The 18,541-nt window shown below is 45.3% G+C and overlaps 1 protein-coding gene across 3 annotated transcripts in view; it reads left to right on the top strand.

Moving 5' to 3' along the window:
• Nucleotides 1-2,273: 2,273 nt before the first annotated feature.
• Nucleotides 2,274-18,541, top strand: part of LOC118085302 (zinc finger protein 862) — a 53,278-nt gene continuing 37,010 nt past the window's right edge. The window contains exon 1 of one of the 3 annotated variants that reach the window (XM_035115824.2): nucleotides 2,274-2,569. Coding sequence is in view for 2 of the 3 variants with exons in the window: in XM_060274681.1 (XP_060130664.1) it covers nucleotides 16,616-16,627 (12 nt within the window). In the remaining variant the exon portion in view is untranslated. Of the gene's footprint in view, nucleotides 2,570-4,409; nucleotides 16,628-18,541 lie in introns of those variants that run through there. The other 2 variants (XM_060274681.1, XM_060274686.1) reach the window with 2 other exon arrangements.

Below are 18,541 nucleotides of genomic sequence, written 5' to 3'. Positions count from 1 at the left end.
AACTTTTGCTCCTTTCCTAATAGTAGGGCATTTAGTTTGGTCTTATCTGGGAGGTCGGCCAGGCTCTCCAGAATGGGGGCGATGGTATCTCTGCGTGCCTTATCGTACAGAGGGCATCTAAAAAATAGATGTTCGGGGCTGCCTACTTCCCCCAATGGGCAGGAGCAGAGTCTCTGCTCGTATGGAATCTTTCTGAAGGAGCCTAACAGCACTGGCGAGGGCAATGCCGAGCTTCGGGCGAGCGTGAAGGTTCTTCTTGAGTTTCTGGATTCAAGGTAAAAGAGATACCCTGCCGGGGCAGCAACGTATTTCTCGTTTTCAGCTACCGTAGGATCATGAAGGGTTGTAGCTCAGTGGTCAAGCATCTGCGTTCAATACAGAAGGTGCCTGGTTTAATCCCTAGCATCTTCAACTTGGGCTAGGTACCAGTATGTCCCCTATGTGAAACTCCAGAGAGCTGCTGGCAGTCAGTTTAGACAACATTGAGCTAGATGGACCAATTGTCTGACTTGGTAGAAGGCAGCTCCCTACGTCCCTGGGATGCAAATTGACAAAACACAAAAGGAAATTCACTGGTGCAGTTACAAATTGTGAAATTCACTGCCACAAGCCATTTGTCTAGATGGGTTTCTAATGACAAATCCATGAATAGAACTTTCAATAGCTATTAGCCGCAGTACCCAAATCAAACCTCTATGTCCAATATGTTCATAGGTTATATATACACACCTCTGAGTACCAGATACAGTACATTGTTGCCAAACAGATAATGTCCACTGTGTTCACCTGATGCTTCTGAGCATCCAGAGGTAAATGGCAGGCTGTGCCAATAAAAGTAAATGAATTGTGGCCTGGTTCGGTGCCTGTGCAATGCATATGCTCTCAGTAAATCTTCCCCAGGTAAGTCATTTTAAAACTTAAGTTTTATTTTATTTTCCCCAGCCCCTTTCCCCTGTATGACTTCTAATCCACTGAACATATAATTCAGATAAATCACTACTATGTGGCATCAATATGCTCTCTTACTAATTACTATTGATCATTCCAGCACAAGAGGCATGACACACCTGCAAGTCCCACAAGTGATGTTTTTGCTTTCATATGATAAATGCTATTGAATAAACCTTATTACTAAACAGGAGTCTCCCTGCAAATGCTTAAAACACTAAGAATAGTGAGCTCTTTGCAGATAGCTCACTGCATCACTGCAGACTGAAGGTTCCAATTCTGCAGGCTGGTTTAAAAACAAGCAAAGACCCAGTACATAGCAGGCTACCTTATAACGCTGGTCCATGTAGTTTAGTATTGGTTACAATACCTGTATACTAACTAGCAGCATCTCTCCAGGATTTTATTTGGCAGTCCTATTAGGTTCACTGGGATTTCCCGCACGTATAGGATAGCAGGCTTACATGCACGTCAGAGCCAGTTGGACGGGACCTGCCTCGTTAGAACAGAGACGTCAGTATTTAAATCGCTGCACGTTACGCACAGCATTACTAATGTAACGGAGCTTCCACAGGCTCCTTTGCTTTCCTTTTCAGAAAGGTCATCATAGGATCAAAATCAAAACGAGATAGGCCAAACAAAACAGTTGCGATGGTAAGGTCGGCAGGTTAAAAGGAGAAAAAAAAACCCACCAGTAAATGGGAACAGAATAAACTGCGACCTTGTATTTCAGGAGAGCGAGTCCCGTTAATCTCAATTACTCTTACTCCCGGGTAAACATGCATTGGATCGGTCACGATCCTTTACAGTAGAGGAAATCGTTTTTGGGTAGTGGGTGGAGATTTGGGTACGGGGAGATACTTCCCAGTAAACATGCATGGGACGCTATCCGCAGGATCGGGCTGTTGCAATGTCAAAAGAGAGGCAACTCTGGTCAGGCGGCCGTCAACTTTTCTTTGCTTTGGGAGGGGTGGGCTGCAAAGAGCGAGCGCGCAATGCTGCAGAAGAAGAGAGGGGAAAGAAAAGCCCGCACAAAATGCGAGCGCAGGTTGCTGCTCGGCTCGCGTTGCATTTGCCGCGGACGCTGCTCTGCTTCGGGGGAGGACTCGCGCGGCTGCGGCTGCTGCAGGCATCGGAGGAGCATGGCGGGGATGTTTGGCTGCCAGGCGGGCTGGCGAGCGAAGGAGAGGAGAAGCGAGGGGGGCGGGCGGGCGGGCGAGCAAGGAGGCATTTCGGGGCGTGCGTGCCTGTGTAGGACTCCCCCAGCAGCGCCGAGGAGGCCGGGCCTCCACGCCAGCCAGCCCGCGTCGCTTCCCTCCTCCTCCTCCCGGTTCGGGGGGTCCCCGGGCTCGGCCCCCGAACGCCCCTCTCTTCCGTTCGCCATGTCATTTCCTGTGCTAATAAGATGGTGGTCACGGCCGGGAGGGAGGGAGCCGCCGCCGCCTCCTTCTCCGCCGCCAAGCCCGGCCCGCCCGGGGGACCCGTCCTCGCCTGGGACTAGCGCGCCAGGCTGGGCTGGCCGGGACGGCGCCGAAGGAGGGGGACGGCGCCGCGGAGGGCCGCCGCCGCGGGCAGAGCCGGGCTGCCCCCAGACGACGAGCCAGGGCCCCGCAGCGACGAGGTGAGTCAGCCCTTCGGTAGCCAAGGTGGCCACGGAAAATGGCTGCGGAGCGAGCGAGGGGAGGGCAGCGGGCGGGCGAGCGCCGGCCTAGGGAGCCGCGGACGGAGCCCTTGCCGAGGAAGGGGGCGACTTTGGAGGGGGGGGCGCCTCTTTGCACAACGCTCGCCCGAGGGCGCGGCTGGGCGGGCAGGTAAGTAAGTAGCCGCCTCGCTTCCCTCTCCACCCCCCCTTCCTCCTTCTTTGCTGGGGCGAGCGCTGAGCTCGGCCCCTTCCTCTCTCCCTCCCTCCCCTTCCAGCGCCTCCTTCTCTTCCCTGCCTGCCCGCCCGCCCGCTCGCTCTTTTTTCTTTCCCTCCACCCCTCCCCGTTTCATTAAATCCGGTGAGTGACGCGGCCGCGGCCCAATGGGCGGTCGCAGAGGACGGCGAGCGTTCGGGGATGGAACGTAGGGGCGGGCCGCGAAAGAACGGAGTGACTTTGGAAGCGCCGTCGCGGGGAAGGAGTAGGGAAGGCGAGGCTGGCAAGCGGGAGGGTCGCGTCTGTGTCTTCTCGTCTTCCGTTCCTTTCGCCCTGTCCAAGGGAACGGAGGGAGAGGCCGCGCGGTCCGCAACCGGTTGTAGCTTAAGCTTGCCGTGCAACAACATGCATGGGGTGGGGAAAAGCGGCGCAGTGGTCACGAGACGTTGCACCGGGAGGCCTGTCTTTGGGTTGTGGGTGGGCGGACGCGTGGGACTGGAATGGGCTCCGAGGGAGGGTGGATGCACGATTTGTGCCTATGAGCGGTTGGTGCGGGTACGTGGACGACAGGGAGGTTTGCACCGGTACTGTATATGGACGTTTGGTTTGCAGAACGCATCCACAATGCCTTTCCAGGCAGGAAGTAACCAAACAGTCGGGACTGCGAGGGTCCTTGTTTTTGCGTGCTTTCCTGCTCCCCTAGAAGGGCGAGGTGGATATTGCAAACGTATTCTTCAGCTATACATACCGGTATACTGTATCTCCCCAACACAAATAATCAGAAACTGATCTCTCTCCCCCCCCCCCAACACAAACTATCAGAAACGGGGGCAAGTCTAGAGGTGTTTTAGCTTAGTGAAAAAAGGAAGTGGGTGAGGGGAACATGAAAGGTGGGTAAAATGATGCCTCATGCTTCATGTAAATTCCTATAAATTCTAATTATTGTTGATACAAAATACCTTTTGCTTAATTACTTGTGGTCCCCAATCTAAGCAATGATGATTACTAGACATCATTTCATATCTGTAATAAATTTTGGTATGTACACACAACTTTGTTAATCTATTCAGAAACGTTTATCTGAATGTTGATTGCTGTTTTGCTTTTGTTTTTGACCAAAATTGTTGCGTGTCGTATGCTCTAATGTAAACAAAAATACATCTCAATGCAACCGTGTTTAAAGATTAAAATGAATAAAACTAAGTTAGAAAAAAAATGATGCCTTGTGTGGTGAAAATGAGTAGCAAGAAATGTCTCAAAACCTGGGGTCATCCAGGGAAGCTGAATGATTGCAGATTAAGGGCATACAAAGGAAAGAATTATTTCACACAACATGTAAATTAGGCTTCTGCTGCATTGTAAATCTAAAGCACTTGCATAGGACTTTAAGCAGTTCAGCCTTCTCTCAAAGAATCCTGGGAACTACTTTGTTGAGAGTGCTCAGTGTTGTTGGGAGACCTCTGTTTCCCCTCAGAGCTAGAGTTTCCCGAGTTCCCTGGGAAGAGTGATTGGTTCTTAAAGCCTTCTGGGAATTGTAGCTTCATGAGGGGAATAGGGTGTTTCCCAAAGGACTCTTAACAAACTACAGTTCCTGGGATCTGGGGAGGGGGGGGAGGGAGAGAAACACGACTGTTTAAAGTGCTTTAAATGTATACAGTGGTGCCTTGGTTTGCGAACGCAATCCGTTCCGTGGAGGCGTTCGCTCGCCGATAGAGTGCTTCTGCACATGCACGAGCTGCGCAGATTGCGTCTGCGCATCTGACGCCGCGGAACCCGGATGTAAACCCTCCTGGGTCCGCAGCGTTCGTAAACGGAGGTTTTTGTAAATGGAGGTAGGCGTAAACCAAGGTTCCACTGTACTGCAGATGGGGCCTCAAACTGTGGAGTCTGTTACCGGCTGTGATGGCTCTGAAACGGGATTAGGTGAAATCATGAAGGATAAGTCTCAATGGCTACTAGTCAAGAGAACTGCTACCGGGTTTCTCCAAAAATAAGACACCTCAAAAAACAACAACGGTGGCTTATTTTCAGGGGATGTCTTTTTTTATTAAGTATGGTACAGTTTAACCTACAAGGTTAAACTGCCTATCACTGTGGCTTATTTTCGGGGTATGGCTTATTTTTGGAGAAACACGGTACCTCCAGGATCAGACACAGCATGCCCCTGGATACCAGTTTCTAATGAGAAACAGCAGGAAAGGGCAACTGTGCTTGTGTCCTGCTTTGGGCCTCTCAAATGCATCTGGTTTGCTCTCCTGAGAACAGAGCGCTGGACCAGATAAGCATCTGGTTTGATCCAGCAGGGCTCTTTGCTTGATTCCTTTGCATTGGTTATAATAAGAATATCCATATTGGTCCAGGTCAACTTTATGCTGCTGAAATGATTCTTCCTTTATGACCTATACCAGGCATCCCCAAACTTCGGCCCTCCAGATGTTTTGGACTACTGTTCCCATCATCCCTGACCATTGGTCCTGTTAGCTAGGGATCATGGGAGTTGTAGGCCAAAACATCTGGAGGGCCGCAGTTTGGGGATGCCTGACCTATACTGTAGTTTAAACAAATCTTCATTGGACTGACTACTTGAGTATAAGCCACACTGGAAAAGGGCGTGCATAGAACTGTAGCCCCTGAAGGAGTTGAAATACTGTATAAAGGACATATCCAAAAAATGATGTACACATGTAGCCCCAAGTAGTTGGATGAACTTGTCTCTGTGTGTGAATGAATTGGCATTACCAGCTATATGGAAAGGGAATATACATGCTTAAGTTGTTAGAACTAATTCTGTATTGGTGGTCAAGGAATATGATTTATCCAGATTTGCAGAGAAAACGTGGCAACCAGAATTGAATTTTTTTGTTCTTCTGTGCTTGCTCGAACATACTCTCCATCATTTTTTAGATTACATTTGTGCAGTAAATGCAAATCATCCTAACACTAAACAAATATTTACTATGTTTTTGACACTTTCCGGTTGAATTCTAGAATTAAGTTGATAGCTTGTTGGTTCCTATTTGAAGTAAAAATAATAGTTAAGCATGCTACCATTTGCCATTTGTAGTGTAGTATGAAAATACATGCAGTGGCATATGAAGAAGTGAATTGCTGTTTGGCATGGAATGCTTTTTTATTAGATGATTTTTGAGGGATTTTGCATTAAGGCTGTTGCAGAAGAAACAAGATTTGCATGTTTCATGTTGCAGTGATAAATACTTGGGAGATTGATTTTTATTCAGTGTTTAATAAGGTTGTGATCCTGTGCAGTTTACCCTCCGAGAACAAATCCCAAATAAAGCGTTTGAGTAGTGGGAGCTTTTTGGCTCCTAGCTGGGGTGGATGGGTGGGCAGTTCTACCCTAGTTGTGTATTTTCCACCCCACTTACTTCTCCATCTATATATAATCTCTGTGGGTGGTAAGGTGGTTGAGTGAGTAGTCTCTCTTGGCAGCTTAATCCACACCTGGACACCAGTTCTCTGCACTGAGGATCTGTCTGAGCATGACACTGAGAGCCCTGCTGGATCACCAATATTCTGTTCTTACAATGGCTGACCAGGTGCCTAAGAGACCTGAGTGCAACAGCGCTCTTCCCACTTGCGATTCCCAGCAGTTGCTATTCAGAGGCACACTGCCTCTAAAATTGTAGGTAGAACATAGCCATCATGGCCAGCCTTATTTGCCTGACATGGAGACTGCCACAATCTCAATCAGATTAGAGATTAATAAAGAAAATTGTACCCAATCTTGTTAATCTTTTTGTGGTCTTTGATAGTGTTCATCATGGTATGTTAGCAAATGGACTGTGGGACATGGTTACAGCTTATACTCGAAATGAGCATTTCTGACCAGTTGATGGGACAGTAGCCAACTACTGTGTCCTGTCACAGCAAGGATTTATACTTTTGCATCTGGAGTTCTCCTCTCATTCAAGCCCCGTACCCTCTCAAAATCTGCTCCAGGGGATTGGGGGAACCATGAGCAGATTTAGGGGGCAGGTAGGGGAGGAGATGAGCCAATTCTATTGTGCAAGCAGGAATCCGTGCACTGACAGAACATTCATATAGCGCTGTTGGATATATAGATACAGAATGTAGTCTTAAAATGTGGAAAGGTGCCATTGGTCTGCTTCTGGCAAGTCATTAATGTGTCCTCCAGTTTCACTAAGCCAAGTGGGACAGATTGTGCAGCGTCTTGTGTGTCTGCTGAGGCTTTGTCAATAGACTACCGAGCCTCTTGGGCTTGCCGATCAGAAGGTCGGCGGTTCGAATCCCTGCAACAGGATGAGCTCACATTGTTCTGTCCCAGCTTCAGTTCAAGAGCTTACCAATGCGAGTGGATAAATAGGTACCACTGTGGTGGGAAGGTAAACAATGTTTCCATGCTTTCTGGTTTCCATCATGGTGTTCCATTGCGCCGGAAGTGGTTTAATCATGCTGGCCACATGACCCAGAAAACTGTCTGTGGACAAAGGCCGGCTCCCTCGGCCTGAAGCGAGATGAGCGCCACAACCCTATAGTCGCCTTTGACTAGACTTGTCCGTCCATGGGTCCTATACCTTTACCTGTGCGTTTCAAAGTAACAGAGAAGAGGCAGTGTTGGCTATTTAAATCTTAGACAAATACACATTTTGCTATTGCCTACTTTACTTTTTCCACTTAATTCAGTAACGATCACATAGTGTCTCCAGATGTGTCTTTAACTTAGGGCTGGGTGATATATGGTTTTCAACATTGTGATATACAGTCGTACCTCAGGTTGCGAACACCTCGGGTTACGAACAACCCGGGTTACGAACTTCCCAAACCTGGAAGTATTTTTGCCGCGTGCACAGAAGCGCTGCGCGCCTTTGCACATGCGCAAAGCGTGAAAATAGCGAAAATAGCGCTTTGCGCATGCGCAAAACGGCGGTTCGGGCCCTTTTCGGGTTACGAACTTTTCAGGTTACGAACTGCGACCCAGAACGGATCGCGTTCGTAACCCGAGGTACCACTGTACCACCAGCTAAACACCACAATATATCACCATGTCTGAAATAAGGATGGAGCTATGTTAGAGGCATTGGCTAGTTTCAGTTTTCCCCACATTGTGATTTTTTTCATGATTCTCAATATATTGCCAGGTCAAAAATTATGAAACTGATATCACGATATGGACTTCAAACCAGTTTTGGACAATTTATTACCCAGCCCTAACACACTTCATGATTTGCGATATATTGTCAGGTCAGATCAATATAACGATACGGACTTCAAAACTTTTTCAGATGCCCAGCCATTCTAGTCCACTTTAGAACAGAACAAGAAACTGACTGAGTAAGGCAAGTGTACTTGTTTGCTAAACTGCAAGTCTGAGATAGGCATGGGGTAAGAAGGCAGTGCAGGCAACTTCTGAAAAGATGTAGAGCAGGTCTGAGCTGGGAAACACCAGCATAGTGATAGGTTTAATGTACTACACTCAGCATACAATACTTACTATAAAATAAATATATAAGAGAGCTGCCATCTGGCCAGTTTTAAACCAGTCTGACAGCTTTTCTTGGCATTTTAAACGTATGCTTAAGAGAGACTTTCCCCCCACTATTGCAAGAGAAGAGAATGGTGGAAAGATCTGATAATTAAATTACTGCATTGGCTGTTTTTAAGCATTTTAATGAAATTGACAGACAAAGCAGTAAATTTGACTATTTCCTTTAGCTTCAGATGTGACACCTTTCTTTGAACAGGGTTATAACAACTTGCTGGTGTTAGGCATAAATCATTTTGCTAGTAGTAGGGGAATATACACACAACTCTGTATACCAGAGATAGCATGCAGTTTCTGGTGCAGAGCCCTGTATTGTAATGAAAAGTGTGGAAAACTTACTACTTCAATGCACTCGGTGATTGCTATTACAGCTATATTCTACTAGTCCAGGGGTCAGCAACCTTTTTCAGCCATGGGCCGGTCCACTGTCCCTCAGACCATGTGGTGGGCCGGACTATATTTTGAAGAAAAAAATATGAACGAATTCCTATGCCCCACAAATAACCCAGAGATGCATTTTAAATAAAAGCACACATTCTACTCATGTAAAAACACCAGGCAGGCCCCACAAATAACCCAGAGATGCATTTTAAATAAAAGGACACATTCTACTCACGTAAAAACACGCTGATTCCTGGACCGCCTGCGGGCCGGATTGAGAAGGCGATTGGGCCGCATCCGGCCCACGGGCCTTAGGTTGCCTACCCCTGCACTAGTCTTCCAAGGAGCTGAAAGTGGTGTGTGTAGTTGTTAGAACTAATTTAAACTTTTGAATTCTCACATGCAATCCATTTTTTTTAATCCAGTGGCATTTTAAATGCATTTGGGGCCTCAGAACTTGTGGAAAACTTACGTTGAAATAGGAAGTGCAATGAGAAAAATCTGGTGGCGAGGTTTTTCAATTCCAGAGGAAAAAAGCATTGTTAATGTTTTTCCCAAGCAATAAGAAGTGTAAGAAGGGCCTCTGAAAGTGCTCAGTATGGGAAAGCCTCAGGGCATGGTCTGAAGGGGCATGATGGTGGCCCCTGCGTGGAAGCCGAATATCAGGATCAAAGTTGCCTGTGAATGCATGCATGAATAGCCATGTGACCCTCTCTATTTGGAAGATGTTTTCGTAAAGCCACCCATACTTTTTAGTACTGCCATGCTGTTGGTTTAACTGATTGATTTAATCACTTGTATTTGTGTTTGATGCTTTTGCATCAAAGGCAGCCCTGGGGTGTCTTGATGGTTTGGGACTGACCCAGTCCCAGCAATCTGCATGGTAGATTGCTGGCATGGGAACTGTGTGCACTGCCATTTGAGTTCCATGAAATAAGTGTGGGATATAAATGAGAACACAGCAAGATGTAGAATGTTTCAAAAGTAATTGGGGGAGTATAGTAGGAGACTTAGATCCTTGTTTTTCCACCCTGCTCCAGGCTCTGTTTTAACAGATTGGAGAGCAGGGAGCATTCCCATCATTGCTAATGTACTCTACAGTGCATTTGTAGCATGGAGCTTCAGTAAATAAGATACTAAGGCACGAGGAAGGGGTTTGGGCACAGTGCATTGTGCTTATTTGCAACCAACTTTTCTTCTCACCCTACTGTGCTCTGCTGTCCGATATCAATCCTTAGTGATTCTTAAAAAGGTAACTTCTGTTTCAATTCTCTAACTCCATTAGAAGCATTGTGTGGCTATTCTACAGCTATCTTCACCTTGGAAGTTACAATCTTGTCACCCAGCAATATTTTCTTCATTCTTAAGGTGTGACCAACAGTTCTATAGAAATTTAGACACAATGGGTAAAGTCCAGTGGTAGAAGGCCACTTGTGCAGCAGCCAATCTGCCTACCTCTCCAGGACAACACAATACAGTGGTACCTTGGTTTACGAACTTAATCCGTTCCAGAGGTCTGTTCTTAAACCAAAACAGTTCTTAAACCGAGGTGCACTTTTCCTAATGAGACCTCCTGCCACCAGTGCCCTTCCACTGTTCGGCTTCCGTTCTTAGACCGAAGTAAAGTTTGCAAACCGGGACACTACTTCCAGTTTTGCGGAGTTCATAAACCGAGGTACCACTGTACTGGGAGGGGTCTCCTGAACAGCATCCCTTGTGTTGCACAGAACTGCAGTGTGAGGGGAGAATTGCCTGAAGGTGGGTGGTGCATGTGTGTCCTGCACCAGTGGTGTCTGGCTCTATGCAGTATTACAGTTTTAAGTTTGCAAGGGGTTAAGCCATGGATACAACCCAATATTTGCAATATTATTTTGTTTTGCATGGATGATGCTAAGGGAACAAGTTGAGGGATATTCTGAAAAACAGTATATCCATATAAAATCTAAACCAAATACTGCAACAAGGCGTCAAGATTATTTTGATTGGAAGCTTTGCACCAAGCCTCAAGGTCCATGTAATCATGGTTGCAGAATTTACCTAGACTTCTTTATCCCGCTGTCTCCATAGCACTTCAGCTTATTGAACAGCTATAAATAGCTTGGATTCTCAGATACCCAGGACCTGAGTAAGACGGGACTTCTGTAAGTTTAAAACCAGCAGCTTCAGTTAAACCTAGAAATTTATGATCGGCGCCGATTCCCTGTTGAGTGCATGGCAAGACTTTAGGTAGGATGCCCAGTTAAGCAGGCAAGAAGCTTAGATAAAGCATTTGCAACTGGATTAATACCTGTAGCTGCAATAGCTGCCCATCTGTCAGATGAGCCAGGCAGAGGAATGCTGCAAGAAGACCGACAAAGCCTTCTGAAGACACCAACGTTCTGTTAGTGCTACACGCCACCCCAAGAGATTCCAGGGGTACCAGGTGCACTTACCAGGGTCTCCGTTTCCTTTTGGAAAAATGAGGCACAGTGGAGACTCTGATGTCTTTATGACATATGTTTTATTTACACATATATACAACCTGAAGCCTAGGTAGAGGAGAATCCTAGCATTCCCCCCATTACAGAGGGACTCGCTTTCTCTTCTTATAGACGCACATGGCAGGCTTGCCTTTAAAAGCAGAGACATCAGCCATGCTCTGTGTCTCGTTTGTTACAGCCCATCACAGTCTGCTCACATGCTGTCCTTGCTAGCTACCAGCAACATACAAACAAGTATAAGCAACTGTTTGTGCAGTTTAGTTCATCAGTTGATTGCTGTGGTCTGTGATAACAGAAATATGACCCATGAGCTGGAGCTGGAATAAATGAACTTGTATAACTTAGTCTGCAAAGTTACCCCCTCCCCCCACCTTTTAATTGATGCACTTGCTTGTGTCCACCAATGTTATTTTTACAAGCCTGGTATAAATACTTTTTGGGTTTGGTGTAGATCCCTCTCATGTTCTTGGCACGGGCAAAGGCTTAAGAGAAAAGCAGAAAAGAAAACGTTTGTTCATTCACTTTAAGTGTCAGATAGAGAGCTGCACATGGGAATCTATAACAGAAATGTGTTGGGCATCAAGCTGTTTATTTCCATCAGACTCCCCCACCGCCATTGCTGGTTGGTTCCTCATAGGAGACTTACTGACCTTTAAGCCTTTTTTACAGTAGTTGGAAGAGTTGATGAAATTGGGGGTTCTTATGCTGGGGAGCACCTCACTCCCCAAAGAGAGGTGCCTCCTCACACCACCCCCCAGGGGCCTGGGAAGAGGATGCCCCCATCCTTAGTGGTGAACATGAGGCCAACACCTTACTCACCTGAGAAGGCAGCATTGGCAGCAGCAGGTGCCACCAGGCCTGCATGACTGAAAGGCTTCCCTTTGGCGCTGGGCACTCAGCTCCCAGGCAGGCCTTGCACACAGCAAGTACAAGAAAGACCAGCATACTGCCTACCTGCCTGTGCTGGTCCCATGGGTAATCCACGAGAGGCAAGGTCCAGGTCTGGTCCGTGGTCTAAAGAGTCAACATAGTCAGTCCAATGTAGCAGGGTAGGGAACCGGGCAAGGTCAGAAACACAGGCAGGATCTGACAAACAGCAATGTTGTTCCCACAACCTGGGACGGGGTCTGACCGCCTTTTATCTCTTATGGGGTAATGGCCAGTCCCGATCCCCCGACGACTCACCACCCTGTCTCGCCCAAAGGCGAGCACTCCTCCTGCAAGTACTCAGGTCTCTCCTTCTCTCAGACCTGAATCTCTGCAGCTTGGGAGACGCCGGTGGTTTACTAGACCCAGGAGCCGCCTCAGTCTCTCCTGACTCAGCCAGTAGTGGGTCAGCTGTCGGTGATGACCTAGCTGACGGCAACGAGGTATTCCCCACACCTGAAGCCAGGACAGGCTCAGGCCCCTGACTCGGCCCAGCTGGTGCTTGTTGCAATGGAATCTGTGTACACTGAGGCTCTTCAGAATCAGGCCCCAGACATGGTTAAGCCGATGCCCAAGGCAGAGGATCCAGTGCGGACTGAGACTCCTCTGGTTCCGAGCCCGAACCCGAGTTCCAGGCCATCACACTGACTGCCCTGCATCCTGTTTTCCTGTCCATTCCCAACAGTAAGGGCTAGGGGGCTGGAATCCTTTGCCCTCTTGCTTGCTTACTCTGAGGCTGCTTCAGCTCCTGGCAACCAGCATGCCCTGGCCAGCCCTAGAGGCACCATTCACCTGGGGAGCTTGTAGCCAGGGCTGCTGCAACAAACAGCTGTGCAAACCTTTAGGAGGCAGAGATGTGAGAGGGCATCAGAGGGAGGAAGGGAGGCCAGTGTTGCCCACGGCACCCCTGACCATCATTCAAGGCACCCCAGGGTGCCATGACACACTGGTTGAAAACTACACCAAGGGTTTGAGACTCATTGGCTAACCTCACCTGGTTTACCTCTCTCTGACACCTGCAAGGCCTAGCAATAATTTCTTCTGGAAGGTGGTGAGCAAAAATTATTCAACACCCTTTAGGTTCCAGTAGCAATCTACCCTTTTTTGTTGAGTAATATTTAGGTCTTCAGCAGGCATCCCCAAACTGTGGCCCTCCAGATGTTTTGGCCTACAACTTCCATGATCCCTAGCTAAGAGGACCAGTGGTCGGGGAAGATGGGAATTGTAGTCCAAAACATCTGGAGGGCTGAAGTTTGGGGATGCCTGGTTTCGAGGTATATATTGTTAGTAATAAATTTATTTATGACACCCCAAACAGGAATATGATACCAAAAAGAATAATTAACAAAAGTTCGACAAGTTGCAGGAATGGAGACATCAGTGTTTTAAATGAGCTTGAGAGAGGAGGACATAACTGTTTGGCAGGCCTTTCTGAAAAAGATACATTTATAGATACTAGAATGGGAAAGACTTTGTTCCTGTATTAGACCATACATATACTATTCTGTTAAGTTCTCAGTAAACTAAATGTATGGCTTACCTTTTTAAAAGGTGGTTTTTCTCTGCATAGCTATTTTTGGAATATAGTTTACCTTTGCTTCAGTTCAATGAAGGTTTGTTTTGAATATATTTCATGCAATCTCTCCTCTAAAATCTGGCACCAGATTCAGGGTTTTCTGATAAGACCAGAATTGGCAGCGGAGGCATTGGAGAGCAAGGTGGAGGAAGAGGGCTTGGCTTTTTGGAATGGAAACCTTGTGTGTGGCTGTGTTCAGTGTTCTCACTAGTTTCGAAATGTCCTTTGGAAGAGTTTCAAGAGCCTTTTCTACCTTGAATTGTTTGTGCCAAAGCTTGTAGCCGCAACAAGAGTTGCTGTTTGGAATAGAAGATGCCAGAGAAGACCCCTCCCTCCAGAAGCCACTGCATGCACGGAATGCTTCTTTTTCTTTATACTGTATCACTATTTCCTTTCACTGCTGCTTCATTACATTTCAAGAGCAGCATCTAGCATGAATTCCTTAGTTATTTTTCTTTAAAAATGTTTCGTAGAATCTTAGCATTCTGGATTTGGAAGGGACCCTGAGGATCATCTAGTCCAACCCGCTGCAATGCAGGAATATGCTGCTGTTCCATGTAGGGATCAAACCTTCAACCTTGGCATTATCAGTGCCACACTCTAACCCAGGCCTCCCCAGCCTTCAGCCCTCCAGATGTTTTGGACTACAATTCTCACCATCCCTGACCACTGCTCCTGTTAGCAAGGGATCATGGGAGTTGTAGGCCAAAACACCTGGAGGGCCACAGGTTGGGAATGCCTGCTCTAACCAGCTGAGCTGCCAATGGTGAATTTTATTATTTCAGGTGGCAAGTGGATACATATTTGCGTGTTTTGATATTGGGTTGCCTTGGAGCATTCAAATACTGTCCACGGGGCTTGGGGGTGGTTCTTGTGGGTTGGACTTCATACCCATCTGCAACAAATCCTGAACCCTGTGAATAATGGGTGCTGGACACTCCAATGTGATCCAGCATCCAGACAGGCAAATATTGTTGTCTGAAGTAGTTAAGCATAACATGAAGACAGAAGTGCTTTTGGTGGTAGGGTGGAAAGAGAAAAGCCTCTGTAATCTCCCTGCACAACATCATTTTTCAGTCTGTGTCAGAGTCCTAGAGACCAGAAGGGCACACTGGGCTGGAAAGGCAACATGGCTAGTATCCGTTTCTGCAAACTACAGTGGTACCTCGGTTTATAAACAGTCCCGTTTACGAACGCCTCCGTTTACAAACACCGCAGACCCGGAAGTGTTTACATCCGGGTTCCGCGGCGTCAGATGCGCAGACGCAATCTGCGCAGCGTGATCTGACTCCGTGGAATGGATCACGTTCGTAAACCGAGGTTCCAGCAGTATTTCTGGCTGCTACTGGAAATCATTCCAAGATTGATTCAAGTTGCTGAGTGTCATAGAAGGGGGGCCCAGATGCTTTACAAAAAGAGGTGTGTGTATGTAGATATATACGGCTGACTTTCCCAGGATCTTCTTGAAGAATCTGTATGAGCTCCTCACTTGTATATTTACTATTTGCTGCATTTTCTTCCCACTCTTGCTCCAAGGCACTCTGGGCACTGTGCATGGTTGTTCTCTCCGCTTTCCTACATCAAAGGGTTGCTGTGTATCTCTTTTATGAGATAGAGAGGAACATAGGAGCTGCCTTATTCCGAATCAGACCACTGGTCCAAAATGGCAGCAGCTGTCCCAAGATTTCTGAGAAAAGTCTTTTCCAGCCCTACTTGCAGATGGCATTATTTGTTAATTTCGGTTCCTTTATTTTTCAATTTCAAAAAATATAGCACACAATCCACATATAACCCCACCCCCCAAGAAACATCCATTGCATATACAAAGTAAAGGATACAGCCAGACATTAAGCAAGGTTGTCCAGCAGGTTAGAGTTGCTTATAGCAGTTAAGGTCTCCTACTCTCCATCTTAACAGGTTGTCCCAGAGTGAGCCACGGGTAGCTGGTGGCAATTGTCCTTTCTGGTGTACTGAATAAGCATGTACCATGCGATTTCAAAATCAAATTTGGTCTTTGTGTTCCTGAATGCTGTAAGATGGCAGAGATTGAACCTTGAATCTTTTGCACACTAAACTGTGTTCTTGCTACTGACCTGTGGACCTTCTTCAAGGTCACCCAGTAAGCTACATGTCTTAGTGGGGTTTTGAACTTGGGTTTCCCAAGTGCTTGTGACATGAAGGAGTTGCTGAGTGTTTTGTTAAACAGTACCTTTTTTCTGCTTTTTTGCGAAAACAAAGGAATGATAGGTATAATTTTCAGAGCTGCTTTGTCTCATGTGTGTGCACTTCAGTTAAGTTCTTGCTGTATGGAAATGAACAAGCAAGAAGAAAAATAGCACTCAAGAATTCAGCATGGGGATCTGACTTACTTCATTTTATTTTTGGCCAATTTGATGCTAGGAGGAATTTAGACTGGGGAATGTGGGTCAAAATGACCTGCGCTGGTGCAAGCTGTCCAAAAGGAGCTTCAACCATGTAGATTTACCAGCTCTAAAACACCATCAATTATACTATGAGATCTTTATCTACTAATGACTTAACCAAAAAAGCACAATGGAGGGCAGAGAGGCAAATATTTTACCTAAAGCTGTTTTATAGAAAAGAGTTCTTGGCTTCCTTCATTTTAAAAATAGGTGATGTTTCTAAACTGCAATGGTGTTAGAAATCCAGTATTATTAAGCACGTGAGGCCCTTTTTTGACATTAGCAGACAAGAGCTGCCGCACTGTGGTTCCTTTGAGAAGGCAACTCAGTAGTTGCCTACTGCAGTTGCATAGGACAAATCCACATTGCTGCACATTTTCATACTGGTGTCTGCATTCATAGAAGCAGGTGCCCAGGATGGAGCTACTGTGATTTCCAATGACCGTGACCTTCCAGTGTTACCTAGCAGCACAGGAAAGGGCCATACTCCTGTGTCACCCATGCTGCTCAAGGTAACCTCAGAAAGACCTGAACAAAAGATGAAACTGATGCCAATATGTTAGTGTATTGTGCTTACTCCATTCCCATCCTGATGTCATTGTATTGAAGGTAAAACTTCAAATTGGAAGTAGCATGATATGTAAGAACAAGATGAATTGGCAGTTATTCTATATCTTTTAAGGGCAGAACAACAAGGCAGAGTTCATAGCTGTTTCCAGCATCACATATTTAATGTGCATATTGTAGTAAGTCCCTGTCTCTCTGCAAAGTTACCTGTTCAGAAGTGAAGCAAGCATATGTGTTCAACTTTTCAAGTGATGCTTGCATGTGTTTGTATTTTCAAAATACAACATTGCGAGTTATCAAAAGTTGTGTTTCTTCGCCCCTCCCTCCTGAGTCACTGATATATAAGAGCACATGAGGGACAGGCATTTTTTAATACATTTATTTGCTGTTTTCAAAGGATTTTTATCTTGTCTCAGCATAAAGCTATGCAGGCAACTGCAATATTTAAAAATAGATGATAATTGAAAAACCTCAGTTGAAACTCGCAAGATGACAGCAGATTTAAAATGTCCATTAAAGCCAAGGCAGAGGTCGAACCACCCATTATGAGCAATGATGATGATGATGATGATCATAATGATAATAGTTATATTATTTATACCCTGTCCACCTGGCTGGATTGTCCCAACCACCATAAAATATCAAACATTAAAAATCTCCAGAGACTTCAGATGTCTTCTAAAAGTTGTATAGTTATTTATCTCCTTGACATCCAATGGGATGGTGTTCCTGCCTTTGCCATGTGGCTAAAAACTGAGAGTAGGTGCAAGTTGAGTTGGGGAAAATATTTCACTGTCAAGGTGATGCCACTGAAAAATCCCAGGTGACAATCCACTTGAAGCAGACCCATTGAAATCAGGGTGGATAAAAATCAATGATTTTTTTAAAAAAATCAAAAAAAACGGATTTTTTTTTATTTAAATCGGATTTTTTTGATTTAAATCGATTTTTTTGCTTTAAATTGGATTTTTTTAAATAAAATGCTTTTTGAGGAAAGCATATTACCATCCAAAGGTTATTCCATCATGAAATAAAAATTAGTTTTTTTAATTATGTAGTATAAGGTTGTATATGTTTAATTTTGGGGGTAAATAAATTCCATTAATCCATTCACCTCTTCCAGAGGTTTTTGTAAGATTATTGGGCAGTTTCTCTGCCTACAAGATATTATCACAGGTGCTTGGTTTACTTTTGCAGTTCTCAAAACTGAATTTGACTCAACAGAGATCACATGCCTCTTCTTCCCAGCAAAAATGTTATAACATGAACAGAGTTGAGAAAAAGACCTTAATCCTATTGTTCTACAAACCTATGAATACAGAAGCAACCCCTTCAGTGCTAAGTTTCAAGAAGTTCAGTGAATAGAATAGAAACAATATTTTTCTGATTGTTTGGACAGTATTTAAGTTTTTCATGTGTAGGCTGGGCTGACAGTCTAAGTTTCTTAAAATATATATATTTTGTTTTTGTTTAGCCAAATTAGTTAACAAACATGGATGTTTGTTTAAGCAAATAACATTTGCTGAAATGTTATTGTTTCAGTTGAATAAATCTATTTAAATTGTTATTATTAAGGTAATGATTATTTTTCTCCTTCCTAAGTACAACAGTAAAGTTGTCCAAACATGAATGATTAACCTATTAAACTGGGGATAAAAAACTAATATGAAAAGTTGTTATTCTAAAAATCTTCATCTACTTGCATAATAAAGTTATACCAGCAAGAATTAGTCTTTATGATTTAAATCAACTATGATTTAAATCAAGCCTTACTGACTAGTGATTTAAATCGTGATTTAAATCGTGATTTAAATCAGTTTGATTTAAATCAAATCCACCCTGATTGAAATCAATGGTCT

Source organism: Zootoca vivipara, chromosome 1 (genome assembly GCF_963506605.1).
Source record: "Zootoca vivipara chromosome 1, rZooViv1.1, whole genome shotgun sequence".
Lineage (NCBI taxonomy): Eukaryota > Metazoa > Chordata > Lepidosauria > Squamata > Lacertidae > Zootoca > Zootoca vivipara.
Note: the sequence above shows the minus strand (reverse complement) of the source record. Positions and strands in the feature narration are given on the sequence as shown.